At 32.4% G+C, this 23,496-nt stretch overlaps 7 protein-coding genes across 7 annotated transcripts; 4 read left to right on the top strand and 3 right to left on the bottom strand.

Annotated features, from left to right (window-relative positions):
* Positions 1–486: 486 nt before the first annotated feature.
* LOTGIDRAFT_162838 (hypothetical protein) lies at positions 487–1,197 on the top strand (the record flags this gene model as incomplete). Its single annotated transcript, XM_009058859.1, has 1 exon — positions 487–1,197. One exon carries the CDS (start codon positions 487–489, stop codon positions 1,195–1,197), a length of 711 nt encoding a protein of 236 aa, XP_009057107.1.
* Positions 1,198–1,401: 204 nt separating this feature from the next.
* LOTGIDRAFT_162839 (hypothetical protein) lies at positions 1,402–2,354 on the bottom strand (the record flags this gene model as incomplete). Its single annotated transcript, XM_009058860.1, has 2 exons — positions 1,402–1,985; positions 2,150–2,354. The coding sequence occupies 2 exons, from the start codon at positions 2,352–2,354 to the stop codon at positions 1,402–1,404; spliced, it is 789 nt and encodes a 262-aa protein (XP_009057108.1).
* A 283-nt stretch (positions 2,355–2,637) lies between these two features.
* Positions 2,638–3,744, bottom strand: LOTGIDRAFT_162840 (hypothetical protein; the record flags this gene model as incomplete). The annotated part of the gene is made up of 1 exon (XM_009058861.1): positions 2,638–3,744. One exon carries the CDS (start codon positions 3,742–3,744, stop codon positions 2,638–2,640), a length of 1,107 nt encoding a protein of 368 aa, XP_009057109.1.
* Positions 3,745–4,041: 297 nt separating this feature from the next.
* LOTGIDRAFT_162841 (hypothetical protein) lies at positions 4,042–6,966 on the bottom strand (the record flags this gene model as incomplete). Its single annotated transcript, XM_009058862.1, has 2 exons — positions 4,042–5,289; positions 6,523–6,966. The coding sequence occupies 2 exons, from the start codon at positions 6,964–6,966 to the stop codon at positions 4,042–4,044; spliced, it is 1,692 nt and encodes a 563-aa protein (XP_009057110.1).
* Positions 6,967–7,626: 660 nt separating this feature from the next.
* On the top strand, positions 7,627–8,232 carry LOTGIDRAFT_121355 (hypothetical protein; the record flags this gene model as incomplete). The annotated part of the gene is made up of 1 exon (XM_009058863.1): positions 7,627–8,232. The coding sequence occupies one exon, from the start codon at positions 7,627–7,629 to the stop codon at positions 8,230–8,232; it is 606 nt and encodes a 201-aa protein (XP_009057111.1).
* A 6,706-nt stretch (positions 8,233–14,938) lies between these two features.
* Positions 14,939–15,622, top strand: LOTGIDRAFT_162843 (hypothetical protein; the record flags this gene model as incomplete). The annotated part of the gene is made up of 1 exon (XM_009058864.1): positions 14,939–15,622. The coding sequence occupies one exon, from the start codon at positions 14,939–14,941 to the stop codon at positions 15,620–15,622; it is 684 nt and encodes a 227-aa protein (XP_009057112.1).
* A 1,095-nt stretch (positions 15,623–16,717) lies between these two features.
* On the top strand, positions 16,718–20,315 carry LOTGIDRAFT_121338 (hypothetical protein; the record flags this gene model as incomplete). Its single annotated transcript, XM_009058865.1, has 2 exons — positions 16,718–16,773; positions 19,928–20,315. Coding segments are annotated over 2 exons (444 nt in total), but the record flags the coding sequence as incomplete, so codon positions are not given.
* Positions 20,316–23,496: the final 3,181 nt, after the last annotated feature.

The raw sequence follows: 23,496 nt of genomic DNA on the forward strand, positions 1-23,496 counted from the left end.
ATTGTACCCTTTATTCAAAATCGATAGAAAAGACTTTACATTTACAACAACAGAAGTTTTAATAGATTTAATGAATGGGGGGAATCCTGGTATTGCCGATTATAAGGATTTAGTAGCATACTCAAAATTTCTAGAAGAAATAAGAAAGACAGGACCCGAAACAAATAGATCGAAAGAAGTTAAACTATATATAAAAGCAATTGAACATGCTGAATACGAAGTTGACGAAGCGAGTGATTATAATGAAGACAATCCACCAATCACAGAACAAATAGACGAATTGGAAAAGGAGAGAAAACAGTGGACAAGGTATAACGTTTTTATCCGACAACAACGAGGAACTACTTAATAGATTACGAATAATATTAGCGGCAATGAAGGAAGGACATCGATCAGACAGACAATATAATGAAGTAAATTGTATACTAAAAAGACTCCTAGAAAAAGGTATCATAGATAAAAATGATTATAAAAGCGTGATTAAAAATGTCAAATAAAGAACAACTATTCGCCATCACCTCAAATAAATCAGACATTAAATTGTCTCTAGATGATGAGTACGAACTCGATCGCAATCAAGAATATGAATTGGGATTAAAGTATTTCTCTGTTTACAATTCCATTAGAAATATCAACGAAAAAAATAACCAAATAAAAATATCAACAGATAACGGAGTTATGTTCAAAACCATACGTTTACTACCAGGAAGCTATGAATACATAGCCATTAACGAATACCTATCTGAATACGCAGGTAAAAACAATATTGAATTCGAAGGTAATTTGAATCTGCACAAAATAAAATTGATATTAAGAAATAATAGTCAAGTTGATTTCAACGTAGAAAATTCACTGAATACGTTACTAGGATTTAATAAACGAGTATACACGCAATCCACTTTAGCACCACACAAAGCTAATATCGAAAATGATATCGATGTCATAAATATACATTGCAATTTGATAAACGGTGGATTTTTCAATAAATACAAACGTCAGATTATTTACAGTCTTCCAACATTCACTGTACCGATAGGATATAGAATTATAGAGAAACCATTTCAAACGACGTATTTACCACTTAATTCCTTTATGATTAAAGATATAAATCTGGAAATAAAAGATGGTAAAAATAGGTTTATAGATTTTGGTAACGAGGAAATTGTTATTCAACTTCATTTAAAACAAAAAAATTAACACTCTTCATTCTCTTCTTGAATAGTGAATCGAAATCATCAAATTCATAGTTTTCATCCAAGTTCAATTCTTTTCCGTCGTTGTAAGGATACATGATTCCTTCACTGTTTGGTGCTTTTCTCTTAACGAGATTTAGATAACTTCTAAAAACTTTCTTTTGTTTATCATCATCCTTTGGAATAACTACTCCATTGGTGAAACTTTTTACCCAAGGTTTCTTAAATCATTCGTTACATTGAGTCCACTAGCTAATCGAAAATAATCTTCTACGGATATCTTATCTTTAGAGTAACCCTTAAACGTTTTCTTTTCTTTTAAAACACCATCGGAAGTTAGAATGATATTGTATTTATCTTTTGGCGCTAAATATAAACCAAATATAATTCCACCATCACCGTAATCATTCTTTCCTTTACAATAATCATTTTCGGACACCAACCCAGCTTCATTTAATTTATCCCAATTGCTAGACGAAATGTATAAACTATCGGTATCCGTATAGTATATTTCAGGCTTATAAAATCCATCTATCACACGAATAAAATTATTCATTATTTTTTTACTGTGAGATAAAACGAATGATCCCAAATGACTAGGTGTTAGTCGTGTAGATTTAGGAGAAATAAATTCTTTTTCTTCTTCATTTATCTCAACTATATATTGACTATCATTTACTTTTTCATAGCTTTTGACGTGTGAATCGTAGTTGGCTTTTAAAGTCGCTTCACTCCATGGATGTCTCGATGTAGTTATATCCTTCTGAATAGATTTACCATACAAGGAATTACCTAATAATTTCATGCAATTACTACCCACAATATTACCTTCTCGTTTATATTTATTCTAATAATTCGTCCACCGGCTTTAACTATTTATTGAATATCGACCGATGTTAAAACATCTGAACAGAAACCATTTCTGAATCTGATTTTAGTGCCAGTTTCCTTTTTACCTTCTTTATTCGTGAAAGTGATTTTATTTTTAGCTGGTATGGGTTGGGAGAACATGTTTTTGGGATATTCAAACCAGACTTTTAAAATAGCAGTTCTAGGTCTGAATTTCTGTTCATTAAATAGCTTAACAAATTCTTTATTTTCTTCTTGTCGAAATGGTCTACCACTTTCCGCTCTCGGATATTCGCTATCTAAATCCGACATGGCGGAAGCGTACAAACCGTTAGCATCAAAGGCCATTAGTTTAGTACATTTTAGTTTTTTAAGTCTCGAATGAACCTCCGTTTTATCTTTCGTGCTAGCGCTATATTCTTTTAATAAATCAATTATATTATTACTTACTGTTTCTGTGTATTCACTTAATATATTACAAATTTCATCCATTTATTCGTTTCAAATGATTTTCGATTTGCCGAAACTCTTCCGCCTTTAATACTTTATCTGATGAAATATCTTATAAAAGGGTGAGTATGTGAGTAAACCTTTTCTACATTATCCTTTTCGTTGTGTTTCGGAACCATTCTAGTATTTCATACCATTCTTCTTCAACCATTTCTTTATCGTAATGATATAAATAATACCAACCCTTTAAAGATAAAGAAGGAGCCGTTAGATTATTGGAAATATTCTGAAATGCAACTTCTTTCATTGCTTGATTGTATTTTATCAAACAAGCTCCGAGACATAACGTATCTCTTTTAGCGTAAGGTTCCCATTCGTGTCTTAAAGATTCCCAATTATCTTTAGTGTATTTTGCAATATTAACATCCTCAATCTTTCCCAAATTCATTGGTAAATTAGATGAATTTCCCCATGCTGCCAAACTAGATGATTCATGTTGATAGGAACATATGAAATTAATATTTTGCAAATAATTAGAATTACCCTTTATTTTCCATATTTTCTGTAAATCTTCATCAGTGAATGAATTAGTTAAAGGTAGAGACAGAATTCCTCTAGCTGTTTTTAAAGGGCATTGTGTTAATTTTTTTACGTTTTTGATCATGATCCAGTTATCAAAACCGCTAGCGTTATGAGCAATTAATGTTATTCTTTTTTTATCTATTTTTCCTAAACGTTGTAACATTTGATCGATGCAATCTGTACCTACAAATATTTCTACTATATTAGTCATGATTTTGATGGAAAATTCTTCTGGAATGGGATCTGTCGGCTTTAAATCTGGAAAGAGATTATTTATTCTGTTTAACATTTTTCTTAGTTTTTCTAAATTAATTAACGTGCAAGAATAAGGTATGGCTTTATTTTCGTTATAGGTTTCGCAATCCCATGCGTATAAACAATCATCGGGAATGGTTGGAAAAACATTTAGTTTTAGAGGTGAAACTTGCGTTACCGCATTATCATCTTTACAAGTTCTCCACACGTTTTCATCGTAATTATCTTCTATTTCTTTAATACATAAGGTTTTGTTATTTCTTCTAATGAGACAGAAATGTTCTTTGTGTAAATAAAAAACCCAATCTAATCCTTCGGATACTTTCTTTGGTTGAAAATGTCTATGTTTGGGCATATAAATTTGAAAATAAGTATTAAATTTCTTATTGAATTCACTGATTCTAGCAGTTGTCATAACTCCTTTTCTGTTTGATCATGAAAAACTGTTGATGAAATCTTGAAAATCTCTCTTGTAGTCTTCGTTTAAAACACGATTAACGCACTTTACAAAGCAGTATCCATCGCTCGGTATATAACAATTTATACCGATATATTCATTTATCTTTTTGAGTAGGGTAACACCACTACCCTTTTTTGATCTTTTTATTTCTTTGAAATTGTTTTTACGAAAAATTATATTTCCTGTGAAATACCAATCAGAAGCATCCGATTTTATATCCACTGTTGCGAATTTTTGTTGACTTTTATAATATCAATCATTATTAACAAAATATAGTTTTACGTATTCAAAGTCTGATGTTCGTAAAAACTCATAACTCATATTTCCTTCTTTTTGTGGTTCTAGATTTCTAATAATATTCATTGATGGTGGAGTTTCCGTCGCCAATAACATATCAAAATCACTCAATATAAATTCATCTTCTTCTTTATCTGGTATGATTAACATTTTAAACCTATCTATATATTTTCCACTCGTTTTAATTTCATATAAGTGTCGAGGCTTGTTGTTTTCGTCGTTAATTTCAAATTCTTTAGTTTCTACATTTTTTGTACCATTGATAAACTGAAGAACTTTTTGAGCGTTAAATTTTTTATCAGAAAAATGAGAGTCTTGTGTGAAGAATATTGAATCAACTTTTACCTGAAAAGGGAAAGTTATTTCAATTATAAGTTTTCCTCGGAAAGTAAAATTTATTGGACGATAATCATCCTCATCATCATCATCAAAAATATAATTGGGATGAATAGTATAATTTGGAACACAATATACTCTAATATTTGCTGTAAATCCATATGTTTTATATTCATAGTCTTTTGATTTATCAATATTATTAGTAATAGAAGCACTAAAAAAACCCAAATTTCTAAATGGAAGATTGAAATAATATGATTCCTCCTTGAGAAACTTTTTTTCTAATGCGACTATATTTTTGTCCTGTTTCAAAACTAGGTTATTAATAGTGGTTATCTGTTGTTGAATAACACTATCATCAATGTTCTGTATTTGTTGATGAATATAGGTTTTGATTTCGCTATCATCTATGTTTTGTATTTGTTGTTGAATATAGGTTTTGATTTCGTCTATGTTTTGTATTTGTTGTTTAATATTTGTTAGTTCTTTTTGTAATTCACTGTTAAGTTTAGTTTCTAGAGCATTTAATTCCTGTTGAAACGTATCTTCATTTTCTATCAATTGTTGAATGTCTAATTTTTGTTTTGCAATCTTATCCTCTAATTTAGATATTAATGAAATTAAATTTTGTAACTCAGTTTTATTCGCTACGTTGACCAATTCTTTTTGAATAAAACTTATTAATCTTTTTATTACCTCTTGTTGTAGTTTAGTATCATTAACAACATTTTTATTATTTAGTTGACGTTTGAAGAATCTTTTCACATTACTTATTTTATCTTCTAAATGGTTTTTATTTACTTCAATTGAATTTATTTGATCCCGTAAATATTTCTTGTGAACAGCGTCATTATCGTTTTCCGGAGACTTTAAATTAGTTACTTTGAAATTGTTCATATCTAAATCATTCCGATTTGATCCAGAAAGTAAGGTTTCGCTTTATTTATCCACGCTGTAGTGTTAGGTATTTTAGTTTCTAAAGATAAAGAACCTAATCCAAACTTGTTCGCCATTTTTATTGAGTTAAATTTATTACAATTTTTTCGAATTGTTTTCCTAAACTCAACTGATATAAAACCCAAAGTGAAAGCTGACCACAAAACTTTTGTCCCGGTAATTGAATTTGAAAGGAAGAACATTTGATTGGTTTATTAGTCAATTGCATTATCTCTTCAGTGAGTTCTAATCCATAAGAATCGAAGAAATATAAGTTAGAGTCTTTGTACAAAGCAGAATGATGAACTCCTTTTTGATCGGAAGTGTGTATATTTGTTATAGCGTAAAACGGTGATATATTTAACTCATTCGCCCATCTCATAAGTTGAAAGTTTGTGGTTGTATCGGTTCCATATTTATCGAGAAATTCATTCATTTTTAAAAGTCGGTTTTTTGAAGTTCGTTTTGATAAAACCTACCTATGATTTGTTCTTTGTCTTGATCGATTAATTCATATGTCGGAGGTGATGTGGTGTTTACTTTATCAACGATGAATATTTCGTTCGCCCAGTATCCAACGTAACATTTTTCGAATTTGCTTTTATATTTGAAAATACGAACTCGATCTCCGACTTTAAATTTGGGTTTGATATTTAAATTCTTTATTTCATTTTCGTAGTTATGTTGCGCGTTAATTGACTTTATAATATTTGGATTACTCGAGGCTTGTGTTGGTGTGACACCTATAGATGAATGAATTTTGTTATTGTATTCATCTACAACCTCTGGTAATATTTTAAGCCATTTTTGGGATTTCAATACCGTGAATTTTTTGAATAATTCATTTTTTAGAGTCCTGTTAAATCTTTCTATTACTACAGCTTTACGTTCGTTATGCGTGCTGTAAATTTCAAATCCCAGAGATTTCATATTTTTGTTATAAAATTCACTTCCTTTATCTACCCACAGTTTTTCTGAATGTCGGTTAGATTGTTTCATAATCGTTTCAAATGCTTGTTTGACTGATAATCCCGTTTTGTTTTTCAAAGGAATAACCCATACATATCTCGTATACAAATCCATAACTGTTAAGCAATATTTAAATCCTCTTTCGACTGGCATATGAATTAAATCGGCTGACCATATTGCATCTTCTTCAAACACTTTAACTTTTAAAAAGTTTTTAGTTTTTCTAAATTCTTTATGAATTTCATCCGCTAATCCCATGCCTAATTTCATCTTTGCTTTTAACAGTTTTATGATTAATGCTCTTTGCATTCTATCTTTGAAAGTTGGATTTGGAATATTTTCAAGTTCGATTATCATTTGTCTGTCTGCTTCGTGTCTGAAGTTTATGTCTTTATTTCTGTATAAAATATCGTGTTTAAGCGCAGCGGCGTCAACTCTATTGACTGGTTCTTCCCCTGGTTTGGGTTTATCGTTTTCGTCTAGTCGCAGATCTAACCTGGTACCTGGACCGGTGTAATTATGACACGGAAGATGTTTTTCTCCGGGATATTTCGCCCATGGAAATCCAGGAAGAGAGCCCAATGATTTTTGTATATCTCCTGAACCGAAATAAGTTTTTGGAGCGTGAGCGACTATCATTTTTATCCTATAACTTAAAAACCTTTTCCTTTCCTTTCTTCTAATCTCCTGTTTCGCAGATCTCTTATTAGTTGTAATTCTTTCAATTCGTCAGATTGTTTCACTGCGTCGCTTATACTCTTTCCCGCTTGCGCGATTGAGCCGACGGCTTTCGCTCCGGTTGAAATGAGTGATTTGTTGTTTGAAACAAAGCTAGCTACTTTTGGAATTATTTTTGAACCTAGAGAAAATATTGATGAAAAGATACCGTCGCCCGAATAATCTTCGAATCTGTGTTGTTCGTGTTTTAGAATTAAACTCATCCTATTTTTAAATTAGTTAATTTAACGAAGAAATTGTGGTTTGTTTTTTTTCCAAAACAAGAGTTATCTCCCTTCTAGAAGTTTCTAGACTAAAAATAACATCACTTAAAACGAGACTATTAAAAAACCAGATGTTAAGCGAAACAAGGATGTTATTTTTATATAATGGTAATTTTGATATGCTTTTTTTGATGGAATGTAGGAAATTGATTGAAGGTGTTTTTTGGTCTTTTTTAATGTAAGAATTTATGAAATGTAAGAATTTTATGAAATGTAGGATGTTTTATGAAATGTAGGGAATTTAGGTCTTTTTGGGAGTTTGCACATTGGTCGCATTTTCCCCATGAAATGAATTGGAATGGGGAATCCCTATCTGTTATCTGGCAATCCGATATCTTTTCTCACTGTGTTATCTAGCAATTTGATATCTTTTCGCTCTGTGTTATCTAGCAATCCGATATCTTTTGTCACAGTGTTATCTGGCAATCCGATATCTTTTCTCACTATGTTATCTAGCAATCCGATATCTTTTCTCACTGTGTTACCTAGCAATTCGATATCTTTTCTTACTGTGTTATCTGGCAATCCGATATCTTTTCTCACAGTGTTATCTAGCAATGCGCTATCTTTTCTTACTGTGTTATTTAGCAATTCGGTATCCTTTCTTACTGTGTTATCTGGCAATCCGATATCTTTTCTCACAGTGTTATCTGGCAATCCGATATCTTTTCTCACTGTGTTATCTAGCAATCCGATATCTTTTCTTACTGTGTTATCTAGCAATCCGATATCTTTTCTCACTGTGTTATCTAGCAATCCGATATCTTTTCTCACTGTGTTATCTAGCAATCCGATATCTTTTCTTACTGTGTTATCTAGCAATTCGATATCTTTTCTCACTATCTTATCTGGCAATCCGATATCTTTTCTCACTATCTTATCTGGCAATCTTACTAATTTTTAATTAGTTTACAAATTTACTTTATTCTGTAGTCATGCTAAATACTAAAACGCACGAAAATCGCAAAATCCCTTCAAATATACCTCAAACTAGAAATTTCACTGTCTATTCCTGTAATGTGTTTTTATATATGGCATAGTTTCAATAAAATTCGAGTCGAATTTTTAACTTTCAAATGTGAATAATTATGATTAAACATAGATTTGAAGGGTCAAATTTCGACGATGAGCTGTGAACACTATCACCGATTATGTAAGCTAAAAAAAATCCTATTTCTGAAACTAAGGTATGATTGGTCAAACGGATAGTGAAGGCGCTCCTTTACTATAGTTGTCTATTATATTTGCATTACTTGATATGGGTTATGTGAGCATCTATTGAACGGAACGATGTCATACCATAGTTTAGATTGCTCATTATTACATATGCCAGTGGCGACAGCCCCTCGGACGTAAACCTGGCTCCACCACTGGAGCTAGTCAAGGAACCCAAACAAGGTTTGGCTTACTCTCTATCTCTTATATTGACCAATCTTAATTTTAAGATGTACTTTAACCTTAACAGTTCTTACAATAGATCTGATGCAATACATCAAAGACATTGACAGGGTGTTGTTACAGAAGTTTAAAACAATGTTGCCGGCAATTTTAAAGAGACAGTTTGGGGTTACTCTGTTACACAAGCATACATGTAGTCATTTGGTCAGAAGCCGAACAATATCTGCCAACACATCACCTATTAGCACATGGAGTTGTTGTGGTCATATCTGTCATACTTTGCAATCATGTTCTCCAAAACGATGCCATTCATGAACATAAATCCACTTATCATTCGCAACTCTTTCTCTTGTATGTCACATAATATTTGTTCCTTATTAATATGATCTATATAAGCGGAACCAATTGTCTGAACGTTTCTCTGCCCATCTCCGTATAGTATTAAACAAGATTATCCCTGTTGCACCTCATTTTAACTTACCTGGTCATTCTATAGCCCACATCAATGTAGGCTAACTGTTGTCGCCCAGCACCATGGGCTGGAGTCTAATAGGAAACGCAGTGAGATGAATATTATTCATTGTTTTTTGTAGTGTAGTTTTGCAAGAATTCTACTCTTGGAAACATTCTTTCGATGTAAATGTTGACAAAAATTCGTTTTGTGTCTGGTTTAGAATCGTAGAACGTCCTGCCGAAACAACGTACGGTACAGAATTGAGAACACGAATTCTTGTTCTATAAAACTTGAAATGTCTCAAGCTTCGGAGTCTCTGCTTCTAAAGATTCAGATCAGGGAGAATGTCAGAACGATGCGAACAAGCCCAGGTGACCAGTTTTTATTTTTTAGAGGTAATCCGATGACCACGAATGGAAGATCCGCAACCAAATCTAATCGACCAGACTTTAATCACTTTTTAAGTCCGTAAATTCTTATCCAATCAAAACATCAGGCTTGTATTCTTATTGATAGCAAACTTAAAATTTGTTCCATAAGTCCACCCTTATCCACGTAATTAGTCCACGATTAGTCGTTATCGGGCGTTTGGTGGTTTCGCAGATGACCCCTCTGATTTTGTTGCCAGGGATGTAGTCCAGTGGCAGAGCACCAATGTATGTTTTTGAATACATAAATTTTTTATTGTTTGATCTGCCTCAGATGGCCCTTCTGAACACATTTCACTTTGGCACAATTGGGGAATTTGTTTTATGGACCAAATTCAAAATGGCCACTATCTTCGATATTCCGAATACTATCGGTGTCATAACTTTGCTTCAAAGTGGCACCCGGTGTAAATGTGTTCAGACGGGACATCTGAAGCAGAAAAAACAATAAAACATTGTTTGTACTCCAAAACATACTTTCATCAAAATCTAATGATCTAACAGACTAATGCTCTGCTTCCTATTGTCACATTTGTATGCGTAACGGAGGATTGTATTCTTCACCATCTTTCAGTGTCTGACGGTCTAAGTGGACAGGGAAAACATTATGGTTCTGTAATCGTTCTTTGCGGCTTGATATTTCAGGGGAGTGAGGAGACTTCCGTCGTAGGCATGCTCACCTCATACAGGGCACTAGAACATCAAAGAAAATTGACTATCATTAGAGATGTGAAACAATAATTGCTAAAGATGGGCTATTATTGAGCACCACTTGAGGGTAGAGGAGATTGCATTGTGGTTACCCGTGCTGTCCTGTACGGACTTTATATGTCGTTACACTTACAACTTGATCACCTTTCATCGCATCAGTTAAAACAGGTAATGAGTCGCCGGTTGTTTTGCTCTTGACATGGACAAAGGCATGTCGACTGTCACTCAAAGCTGTGCGACTTCTTACACTGTGAGTTTCTTTTAAATAATAAACATTTTATTAATGATACTAAACTACAACAAGAGGTAAAAGGTTTAATAAGTTTTATTCAAAAAGAATTGGTCAACGTAGCGAATAAAACTGAGTTACAAAATTTAATTTCATTAATATCTAAATTAGAGGATAAGATTGCAAAACAAAAATTAGACATTCAACAATTAATAGATAACATTCCAGGTGAAAATGAAGATACTTTTCAGATAACCACTATTAATAACGTAGTTTTAAAGCAGGATAAAAATATACTCGCATTAGAGTATCTCAAGAAAGAAAATAAATCATATTATTTCAATCTTCCATTTGGAAGTTTGAGTAATAAAGATGCTTCTATTACTGATAATATTGATAGATCAAGAGAGTATGAATAAAGTATGAACAAGATAAAGAATTTATAATATTTTCATCAATAATTGAACGTAATGGTAGATTAGAAGTTGGAGATATATATACTTCTAGATGTTCAATAAAAATCAATGTCGAAAAACCAAAAATTTCAGTTCATCTGAATAAGATTTATGATTCGAAAGAACATGTATCCTTAGTAACTGTAGAAGCTTTTATTATTAAACCTGAAATAATTATAACAGATAATGAAAAAATACTGCCTGGTGGACATCTTACTGGTCAAGCTATTGTAGATATTAATCACTTTCCATCTTTTGCTTTATCAGAAGTTCACTTAATTTAATTACCTAAAAAACTACATAATAGAAAAATAAAATGAACTAAAAGAAAAACTAAAACACTTCAACAAATGTAGAAAAACATGGAGTAGAAGTGATTCTGTTTTCAAAACTTTAAGCAAAGTTCTAACAGTAGGGATAACGGTGGCAACAGCCGTAACCGGTGGATTAATGCTTCCAATAATTGTCCCAACTTTATTAGCCGAGTTCACTGCCGTTCAAACTTCATCTTGTGGATTGATTACTTTAGGTTTTACATCAAAACAGAAAGCTCATTATAAAAAGAAAACAGAAATTTTAAATACATATCTTAATAAATTATTCATTTTTTTCGAAAGATCCAGAGAAAATAAAAACATAACCATTGAAGAATTAGAAGAATTCAATGAAATTTTAGATAAATTTGATGTAGAAATATCATCAATAAAAGTTAAAAATTCCTAGTTAAAAATAGTTGCTTAAAAAATACGAATAAAATTGAAATTTTAGACGATGAAACATTTATATCAAATGAACTTTTTTCCAGTATTATTAAGCTTATCTCTGATAAATTTATATCATTTAAAGGACAAATTGATTTAGATGGAGAGATAATTCAAGATGGAGAACACAAACAAAAAATGAAATATATAGGCTTTAATGCCAAAACTTTTCACAATTTCTTCGCAAGATTGGATGATTAATCAAATGCTTCTGATTGGTATTTCTCAGGAAAAATCATTTTACGTAGAAACAATTTCAAAGAAATAAAAAGATCAAAAAAGGGTAGTGGTGTTACCCTACTCAAAAAGATAAATGAATATAACGGTATAAATTGTTATATAGCAAGCGATGGACACTGCTTTGTAAAGCGCGTAAATCGTGTTTTAAACGAAGACTACACAAAATAATTTCAAGATTCCATCAACAGTTTTTCAAAATCAAACAGAAAAGGAATCATGACAACTGCTAGAATTAGTGAATTCAATAAGAAATTAAATACTTATTTTCAAATTTATATGCCCAAACATAGACATTTTCAACCACAGAAAGTATCCGAGGAATTACATTGGGTATTTTACTTACATAAATCACATTTCTGTCTCATTAGAAGAAATAACAAAACCTTAGGCATTACAGAAATAGACGATAATTACGATGAAAACGTATTGAGAACTTGTAGAGATGATAATGCGGTAACGCAAGTTTCACCTCTAAAACTAAACGTTTTTCCAACAATTCACGATGATTGTTTATACGCGTGGGATTGCGAAACCTATAGCGAAAAAGAAACGAATAAAGCCATTCCTTATTCTTGTATTTTAGTCAATTTAGAAAAACTAAGAAAAATGTTAGACAGAATAAAACATAACTTTTCAGATTTACATCCCACTGATAGTGTTCCAGAAGAATTTTACAACAAAGTCATGATTAATATAGTAGAAATATTTGTGGGTAAAGATTGCATTGATCAAATGTTGCAACGTTTAGGAAAAGTAGATCAAAAAAGAATAACATTAATTGCTCATAACGCTAGCGGTTTTGATAACTGGATCATGATCAAAAACGCCCAGAGGAATTTTGTCTCTACCTTTAACTAATTCATTCGCCGATGAATATTTACAGAAAAAATGGAAAAGACAAAAACAAATAATGGGCAACTCTAATTATTTGCAAAATATAATAATAATAATAATAAATAATAATAATAATAATATTTATTGTTTTAAGACCATTACACATAAGTCTCAACAGTCTGTACAGAACAAATAATAAATAACAGATATAAAAACAATACAAATAGAATATAAAAAGTACACATAAAATGAACCTTAAAACTTGGAAATATCACATGCAATTAAATAAAAAAATATATAAAAAATATAGAATAGATATTAAAAATATATATAACGGATGTATAATATACAGTATGTATGTAAAAAAGGTGCTAACATTGACCATAATAGTCTTTGAAAATAAAAGTTTTTAGGTTTGACTTAAAGTTAGGAAAATCTGAAACAGATCTCAAGGCTAATGGCAGACTGTTCCATAATTTTGGCGCAGCTACACTTATGGCACGATCGCCGTACTGGTTGGATGTTTTCTTTCTATGGTTCTTATAAGAGAAAGGTTTTAATCTTATTTCAGTACTATTCCTAGTACAATATGCTAGCATATGGATAGAGATAATGTCAGTGAGGTAGAAAGGCGCAGTCTTATTATTATGAATAACTTTAAAAATTATGCCTAAAAGTTTAAAACGAACTCGTTGTTCGACCGGGAGCCAATGAAGCTCTTTGAGTATAGGCGACATGTCAGTGTGACGTTCAAGATTCCGTCTGGTAACAAGCCTAGCAGCCGAATTTTGAATGTGTTGCATTTTGTTAATTAAGTAATCCGGAAGACCATAAAATAAACTATTACAATAATCGAGTTTTGAAGTAATGAAACCATGAACTAATTTCTCAGTGCTGGCCTGATCTAAAAGGTGGCGGATTTTAGAGATACACCACAGTGAATGGGACGCCTTGCGACACACACCCTTGATTTGTTCATCCATGTGTCCCGTTGAGTCCAGCATCACTCCTAGGTTACGCACAGCCATCGACGGAGAAACATATTCCTCACCAACACGTACATCACCTACTGATATCTTTAGACTTATGTCCCTGGTTCGCGATGAGAACTGAATTATTTCGGGTTTACTGTCATTTAAAGCTAATAGGTTAGCTCGCATCCAGAGTCTAATTTCGTCTATACATCTCTCTATACGACTGATTGTGGTAGTGTCTGTCCGAGAATCACAGGCGATATATAGTTGTGAGTCATCCGCATAAATAACAGCATTGAGTCCATGACGAGTGATTATATCCTCGACAGGTGTCATGTACAAAGCGAACAGAACCGGTCCTAAGACCGAACCATGAGGAACTCCGAATTCAAGAACATGTTCCTCTGATTCTATTGAGCACACTGACACTTTTTGGGTCCGACCTCGAAGGAAGGAATTAATCCAGTCATTATATTAATATTAATTTCATATGTTTCTATCAACATGAAAAATCTAGTTTGGCGGCATGGGGAAATTCATCTAATCTACCAATGAATTTGAGAAAGATCACCGATATTAATATTGCAAAATACACCGAAGATAATTGGGAATCTTTAAGACACGAATGGGAACCTCACGCTAAAAGAGATATGTTATGTCTCGGAGCTTGTTTGATAAAATATAACAAAGTTATGAAAGAAGTTGTATGTCCAATAATCTAACGGCTCCTTCTTTATCTTTAAAGGGTTGGTATTATTTATATCATTACAATAAAGAAATGGTAGAAGAATGGTATGAAAGTACTAGAATGGTTCCGAAACACACCGAAAAAGAAAACGTAGAAAAAGTTTACTCACATACACACCCTTTTATAAGATATTTTATCAGACAATCCATTAAAGGAGGAAGAGTTTCGGCAAATCGAAAATCATTTAAAACGAACAAAATGGATGAAATTTGTAATATATCAAAGGAGTATTTAGAAAGTGACACTAAAGGAATAATATAATTATTCAAAGAATAAAACACAAGTACAAAAGATAAAACAAACGTTCACGCTAAACTCAAAGAGCTGGACTATTCTAAACTGATGGCCTTTGATGCTAACGGTTTATACGCTTCCGCCATGTCGGATTTAGACAGCGAATATCCAAAAGCTGAAAGTGCTAGTGCATTTTTACCTGAGGAAGAAGAAGAATTTGTTAAGTTCTTTAATGAGCAGAAATTCAGACCTAGAACGGCTATTTTAAAAGTCTGGTTTACTAACATGTTCTTTCAACCCATACCAGCTAAAGATAAAATTACTTTTACGAACAAAGAAGGTAAAAAGGAAACTGGCACTAAAATCAGGTTCAGAAATGGTTTCTGTTCAGAAGTTTTAACATCGGTTGATATTCAAGAAATAGTTAAAGCCAGTGGTAAAATACTCAGGATATTTGATGGTATAGTATACGAAGAAAATTTTAAAACTCCTCCATATAGAGATTATATTTTAATTTCGAGAGATCTTAGAAATAAATATAAACGAGAAGGTAATATCGTAGGTAGTAATTGCATGACATTATTAGGTAATTCCTTGTATGGTAAATCTATTCAGGAGGATATAACTACATCGAGACATCCATGGAGTGAAGGAACTTTAAAAACCAACTTCGATTCACACGTCAAAAGCTTTCCTAAAGTAAATGAGACTCAATATATCGTTGAGATAAATGAAGAAGAAAAAGAATTTAACTGTACACGTCCTAAATCTACACGACTAACACCTAGTCATTTGGGGTCATTCGTATTATCTTACAGTAAAAAATAATGAACAATTTTATTCACGTAATAGATGGATTTTAAAAGCCGGAAATATACTATACCGATACTGATAGTTTATACATTTCTTCTAAAAATTGGGATAAATTAAATAAAGCAGGGTTGGTATCTGAAACTGATTATTGTAAAGGAAAGAATGATTATGGAAATGGTGGAATTATATATGGTTTATATTTAGCATCAAAAGTTAAATATAATATCATTTTGACTTCTGACGGTATTCTAAAAGAAAAGAAAACGTTTAAGGGTTACTCTAATGATAAGATAGCTGTAGAAGATTATATTCGATTAGCTAGTGGACATAATGTGACGAATGATTTTAAGAAACCATGGGAAAAAAGTTTCACCAATGGAGTAGTTATTCCAAAGGATGATGATAAACAAAAGAAAGTTTTCATAAGTTATCTGAATCTCGTTAAGAGAAAGGCACCGGACAGCGAAGGAATTATGTATCCTTACAACAACAAAGATGAGTATACTTTGGATGAAAACTACTAATGAATTTTCTACATTGAAATCAACTTGACTATTATTTCTTAATATCAATTTTATTTTGTTCAGATTCAAATTACCTTCGAATTCAATATTGTTTTTACCATTTACACTTCCTCCATATTCAGATAGGTATTCGTTAATGGCTATGTATTCGTAGCTTCCTGGTAGTAAACGTATGGTTTTGATGTAACTCCATTATCTGTTGATATTTTTATTTGGTTATTTTTTTCGTTGATATTTCTAATGGAATTGTAAACAGAAATACTTTAATCCCAATTCATATTCTTGATTGCGATCGAGTTCGTACTCATAATCTAGAGACAATTTAATGTCTGATTTATTTGAGGTGATAACGAATAGTTGTTCTTTATTTGTCATTTTTAATCACGCTTTTATAATCATTTTTATCTATTTTTATTATTTTATCTAATATTATTCGTAATCTATTAAGTAGTCCCTCGTTGTTGTCGGATAAAAACGTTATACCTTGTCCACATGCCACCATATCATCGAATTCGTCTATTTCTTGTATGATTGGATTGTTGTCTTCATATTCATCATCTGCTTCATCAGGAATAACTTTATTTAAATATGTTTCAACTGCTTTCGATCTTTTTGTTTCGGGTACCGACTTTCTTATTGCATGTAGAAATTTTGAGTATGCTAGTAAATCCTTGTAGTCGGCAATGCCAATGTATCCGCCATTCATTAAATCTATTAATCCTTTCGTTAATGTAAATATAAAGTCTTTTGTATCGATTTTGAATAAAGGGGAATTTGCCCTAAATTTTATTCTAAATCCATTAAACAATAACCCCTCATCATCAATGATTGGTGTAATACTCTTTGGTAAATCTGCTTTAGGGTTCGAAAATGATCTTTATGAGGTTCTATAGGAGATTTATATTCTAAAGCTAATTTCTTTTTATTATCCTCTTGAGATTTTACTATTGGTTGAAATAGATTTTGTAGATTTTCTGTTAATCCAAGTTGTTGTAATTTGTTATTTTCAACTTGAGTCTTTATTTTATTCTTAACTTTGATATATTCTGTATTTCTTTTTAAAATATTATTCCAATCAATACGCATTTTTAAAAAAATAAAATTAACATATGTCGATCATAACTCTTTCATCCGCAAGTTTTCTAATATTAACGAATATTTATCCCTGATCATCTGGGTTTTTCCATTGAGTTTTACAAACCTTTTTAAATGAATCTCTGTCCATTCCGTGATTTATCGACTGAATGATTTGAGATAAATCTTCATCGTTTAATTCAAATAATAAAAAACAATTTGCATTTTTTCTAATGAACATAGATTCCATCCCGTAAAAAGATTGGGATTAGTATATGCAGTGACAGTTGTGATGTCTTCCTTTCGTGAAGAATTCTTGTTGAACGGCTTGATTTCTTTCCGCCACGCAGTCGTCAAACACTATTAAGTTCTTTTTCCAAATTCTTTAACTGTACCTAATATATCTGCCACTCCTGAACCTTTTTTTTTTCGCAAGAGCTAATTTGTGTGCTTCCTTTTCGATTACTAAATTATGTTCTTCGGCAGCTGTTACTGCAGCTGCTTTCTTTTCGTTGGCACTTCTTACTCCAGCAGCTGCACCGCCAGCTATTGCACCCGCCGCGGTAAGACCAGCAAATATTAAAGGTAGGGAAAATATAAATCCACCTTTTTTTTACATTTGTGTCAATTCTTTCTAAGTCTATATCATCTCTGACTTTACAATATTTGTATTTATCAATAAGTTTTTTAGTTATGTTGATTTTTTAACCATTGAAAGTTATTACAGTTGGGGAATCTGTTTCAACAGCTTCTATTATTTTCATAAGTAAAGTTTCTGGTTTCATTTTTAAGGGTGCATTTTTTACTCAATTCTTATCATTATTCTATCTGCTATTTTAATTAAATGTTTTGCTTCTTCGAGTAGTAAACAATACCCGGTCACATCTCCTTGTGTTTTTTCAATATGAATATTTATGTTGACTCCTGTTTTGAAAAGATCTTCTTGATGAATCTGCATATTCAAACTGAGGTAGATTTCCAAATAATTCACACATATTTTTATAGTTTCTATACAATTCATTATAATCCTTTGTGGTTGGATTAATTGTTAAAGGTTGGTTAGGATAATTATCGTTGTTTAATCTTACTTGAACTTTATGGATTATAGGATTTTGAGTCATTGCCACTCTGAAGACATTATTGTTATTCGTCTGATAGTCTTGTAAGTTCTTGAAACCAACCATTAAATATCTTGCTGGTTTAATAGTGTTAGTGATTGGCCATGTGGTGGATTCTCCAGTTAAAGTCATGCTACCTACCGTATTACGGTGAAGAAAAGCTATTTCAATATCTTTAGTTAATGAGTTGAATATTCTCGTTTCTACTTCAATTGATGGTGTTATTACGGGTATGAAAAGTTGGAGATTCGTTATTTCTAATTTTGCATTTGAAGCATTCTCTCCAAAGAATATCTTATCATCGTTGATTTCTCTTTGTAGATGAATTTTATATGGTAACCCTATGGAAACCTTTCTGTGTTCCAACAGACCGAATAAAGGATATAATTTCCAATTTATGTAATTACCCCACCTATTATTATTCTCAACAACATTATTATACAGAAGTACTCGTTTTGCGAATCCATGATTAGCTGTTCGTGCTACTCTTTCTATTGTGTTTCGAGCAACAACTCTCACTCTAGCTAAATCAGCATCATTTGGAACATTTACCGGTTCTTTTAAAACTCTTCCATCACCAACATCGGGTATCCAACCCGAGACTGAATCGTAGTCTTTAGGATATAAAACTGTTTTCAACATTGTGTCGTATTCCCCAGGGTGTTTAATTGTTTCTATCGGATTTGAACCAGCTTCCAAATCTCGCTAAATAAAGATGGAAAGAAATTGTTTTCTAACGTTGTATTAGTTTGTGGTATACGATTTTCATTGTGAGTTCCATCTTTAATTTTGAAATCACATCTGAAATAAGCATCGGAAAGAAGCAACCAATTCGATTATGAATTTATTTCGAAGGTAATTCTACCACCATAATTCAACTGGGATTTAGAACCAACAGTCGGTGAGATGATAATATAATCCTCTTTTTTCTTGTTAAATGAATAACGAATCGGATCGTATAATCTAAAGATTGGATCTAGTATTTTATTTGCCATTTTTAAGGTTTAAAAATTGAGTAGAAAATTGTTTTTCCAAAAAAAGAGTTATCTCCCTTCTGGGGCTTATACTACAAAAAATACTTTACCATTTTCAGTTTATGCTACAGACGTTCCTGAAAAAAATCGATTGCATAACAAACTCCCGACCTTCCCGAAAAAAAAATCGACTGCATAATAAACTGTAACAAATCGATAAATCGATTTCACACGCATTTAAGAAAATAAGCTTGAGGATAATGCCAAACGTCTAAGGATTCAATTGGAAACAAAACAATACAAATCAGATAATGAATAAGGGACGAGTAGTGTTTGAAAGAAATATTATTACAATGGTGGCATGTTTGACACTTCCTAACCATTTTCTATCCTGTTTTAAATCCAAATTCTATATAGGTTGACTTTGTTTTACCTGTGAGAGGTAAAAAGTTGACTTTGAAGGCCATTTTGCAAAAACCGGAAGTGATGCTTAATGCCCGAAAGCTGTAAATTTATCAGCAAAAACTCAAATCCTTGTGTAATTTGTGTATCATTTATTCACTTTCCAATATATTGTAATCTTGGGTAGTACATATTATTCCTGATTCCCTGTTCAACCAAATTGTCCAGATATACTTATTGTTGGGCCTCCTTTATCACCTTTTGCTTGGTCTCCATTATCACCTTTTGCTTGGTCTCCTTTATCACCTTTTGCTTGGTCTCCTTTATCACCTTTTGCTTGGTCTCCATTATCACCTTTTGCTTGGTCTCCATTATCACCTTTTGCTTGGTCTCCTTTATCACCTTTTGCTTGGTCTCCTTTATCACCTTTTGCTTGGTCTCCATTATCACCTTTTGTATTGTCTCCATTATCACCTTTTGTATTGCCTCCATTATCACCTTTTGTATTGTCTCCATTATCCCCTTTTGGACCAATAACAACCGTACCTTAACAAAAACATTTTGTGGAATATCAAACAAAAATATGCGTTTTATGGCTGATTTTCGAAATTTATGAGTTTTCCGCTACAACACTTCCGGTTGTAATCTTGTATCTGGAAATATATATACTAGAACCGCGAGAGAGAACCAGTGCAGTGCCTATCGGACCTTCAACATCGATGAAAGTTGCATAGAAAACGCTTGTTAACTTTCGGCAGTACAAAATCGGTATATCATTTACCGCTACGCAGTGAAAAGACGGATAAATTTGATAACATTCGATAGTAACAAGTCGATGTATAACAGTAAGTAACCATTGCACAGGGAATGTAAAGATATCATTGAATACATCATGTCACACTTTGCGAGTTATAACAAAATAATGCAAATATTTAAGATAAATGTGAATCTAACCGGATGTGTCACGCCCACCCCACCAATTTTGTTATCACGTGTACAATGTTGAATTATGTTCGAAATTTCAACCGCCTATAGATATTAGAACATGAGATATTCGTTGTTTTATGTTAATGCTTAGTTTATACGGCGAAAACCAAATTACACACAGCCATTATAGAAGTCGGTGCAAGTAGAAATCGATAAAGGTTTTGAAAGATACCAAAATCATGCAAATCAGTCTATCCTCTAAGACCCCATTTGGAGTTGTCAAGATGGCAGCGCATTTAACTTTAAGTTTATAGGCAAACGGCGTCAAAACGAAGTGGTATCGAAATTTTTAAGACGTATTTTTGTCATGTGATCCAATAAGACGTCATATATATATTTATTAATCTATTTATATTTATTACCTCAGTTGAAGGGAGCTAACTCCGACAATAACATCAAAAGTATTACAAAAAGAATTCGGCAGGGCTAGATTCATATAGCCCCTTTCCACCTTCAGACGATTAATGTACTTAATTAATATAGCTTTTGATAAGTGTCACAGTCATATTAAGAAAATGTTGCAATTTACTTGAAACTTTGAATGCTTCTATTTGACCTCGGATGGCATTGATATTTACGGTAATAATATTGATTATAGCTTTTACATGATGGCAATATTTTTCATGTCCGACATGCGGTTCCGGTTAGATGGATGTCACTGAAGTTAAGTTTGCATTTTTTGAGGCACCCTTACATGACTGTGCCCTAATAGAGATAGAATAATAATTAGTTCAGATTCAGATACGCAGCAAGTCGATGAATGAATATTTCGAAACTCTATTCGTATAACATTGGAGAAAGATAATTATTCAACTCGGTTAATAAGGTCACGCCCCCACGTCACGTAGATTTACTGAGTTTGACATGTCGGTTGAAGCTCTCTTCTCCCCAATTTTTATCAGAAATGCACCATGTCCAGTTTTCGCATACAAGAACAAATGCACATGCGCATTAACAAATGTCTTATCCCAATTTCATCAAACTTGTACCTATATTTATAATAAAGTTCTGAATTTCATGGAATTATTTAATTTTGTTGTAGGCATGCGCATTACAATATTTCTTTTTTTTTATCTAAATTTGGTCAAACTCGGTATGTTTTTGTGTACATATTAAACTTGCCTTAATATGTACCTGTTTTTGGTAATTCGCCCTGCATCAGTACTATTCAGTTAAATGGCAATCGATTTTTTGATTTTAACAGTTTGTTATGCTATTGGGTTTTTTTATGGGAAACTTTCTAGAACAACCTCGAAATAATTAAGCAATTCAAGGGTGACTAGGTCTGATTATCTGTGTTGCTTTTGCCAAGTGAATAATTGAGAGGTTTATCGTGAGGTGGTATAAATAAGTTATATTATTATTATTTTTGTGCAAATTGAGAATATTGAGGTGACATTTGTGGAGTGTAATATATACTTGATTTGTTTATCATATGGCCTAAAGTTTTAATTTCTGGTTCAAAGCACTGGAGTTGACAGAATAGAAGTTTTAAAAGGTTCGAAATCCATGGGATAATGTCTCGTTGCCACGCTCGCAGCTGTCCACAGCTCTAGTTATTATTATTATTATAATTATTATTCTGTTTTCTTTTGGGGTAAGGGTTGTAGGGTGAGGACAAAAGAAATAAGATTTATTCAGTTTCAACTTACTGCAATCTTCACCTAATGTTCCTGATGGACAGTTACATATCAATATACCATCTTCTGCCAGTAAGTTTCCACCATTTTGACAGTCCGGAATAGACCCTAATAATGATACAAATGACGGTAAAATCAAAACCGTCTTTATACACCCACATGAAATGGGGCGGGGCGTACATGTCCGTCCGTCCGTCTACAATTGCGCATAGTCCGTAGACACTCTAGGAGGCACAATTCTTGACTGATTTTGACGAAAGTTGGTGTGAGTGTTGAAAATCAGAAGAATCGGAATTTGGTGTGAGTGTTTGCTATCATCCATGGATGAACTCTATTGAAAATCAGGAAAATCCAAAAAATATTTAGTATGAGTTAAATATTTAGTCTGTAAACATTCTAGAAGGCGCAATTCTTGACAGCTTTTGACATATATATTATTTGACATATATATTATATATCATTAATACACTGAGAGCCACCACGTTACCCGGAACATTGAAAATCCAAAAAACCAAGAAAGTTAAAAATAGCAACTAGATTTGAAAGTCCGTTGATTATTAGAACGTAGATATAAAATATTTCTAGAGATTGAAGATTGTTGCAAATTCAGGCTATAAAATTAATTTAGTCAAGAATATCACGTAGGCCACCAGACATACAGACTGGTGTAGTTTCCACAAATGTTGAATTTGTATGCTATGATTGTTTTTGGGTGATACCAATAGCAATATGTATGCAATTTACTGAAAAGAAATATGGAATAGAAAATCCGGGGCCTTTAAAGTTCCATACCTGAACAGAACTGTCCAAAAAACCCAGGATCACATAGACATTTTCCATTAACACATTTCCCGTTGCAATTGCAGTCTACCATAGCACATGGATCAACTGAAATTAACACAACATTAAAATTAACATTACTGTAAACGGTTGCTTATTAACTCCATGGTGTTTTCTTTTTACAACCGCCCAATCCCACGATCTCATGTGCGCTAAAATAAGTCAAATACGAGCAACTGCAGAGAAACTTCTGTGTAAATCGGGAGGTTGATGCCACCAGTTGAGGACAAAACAGTCACTCTCAAATGCTGTCATTAACAGTGTCATATTGTAGCCTTGACTAGTTTCTCTTTATCAGGAGTTACTTCCCTTCAAGTGAAATAAATTCCC

The sequence above is a fragment of the Lottia gigantea genome, assembly GCF_000327385.1.
Source record: "Lottia gigantea unplaced genomic scaffold LOTGIsca_36, whole genome shotgun sequence".
Taxonomy (NCBI): Eukaryota; Metazoa; Mollusca; class Gastropoda; family Lottiidae; genus Lottia; species Lottia gigantea.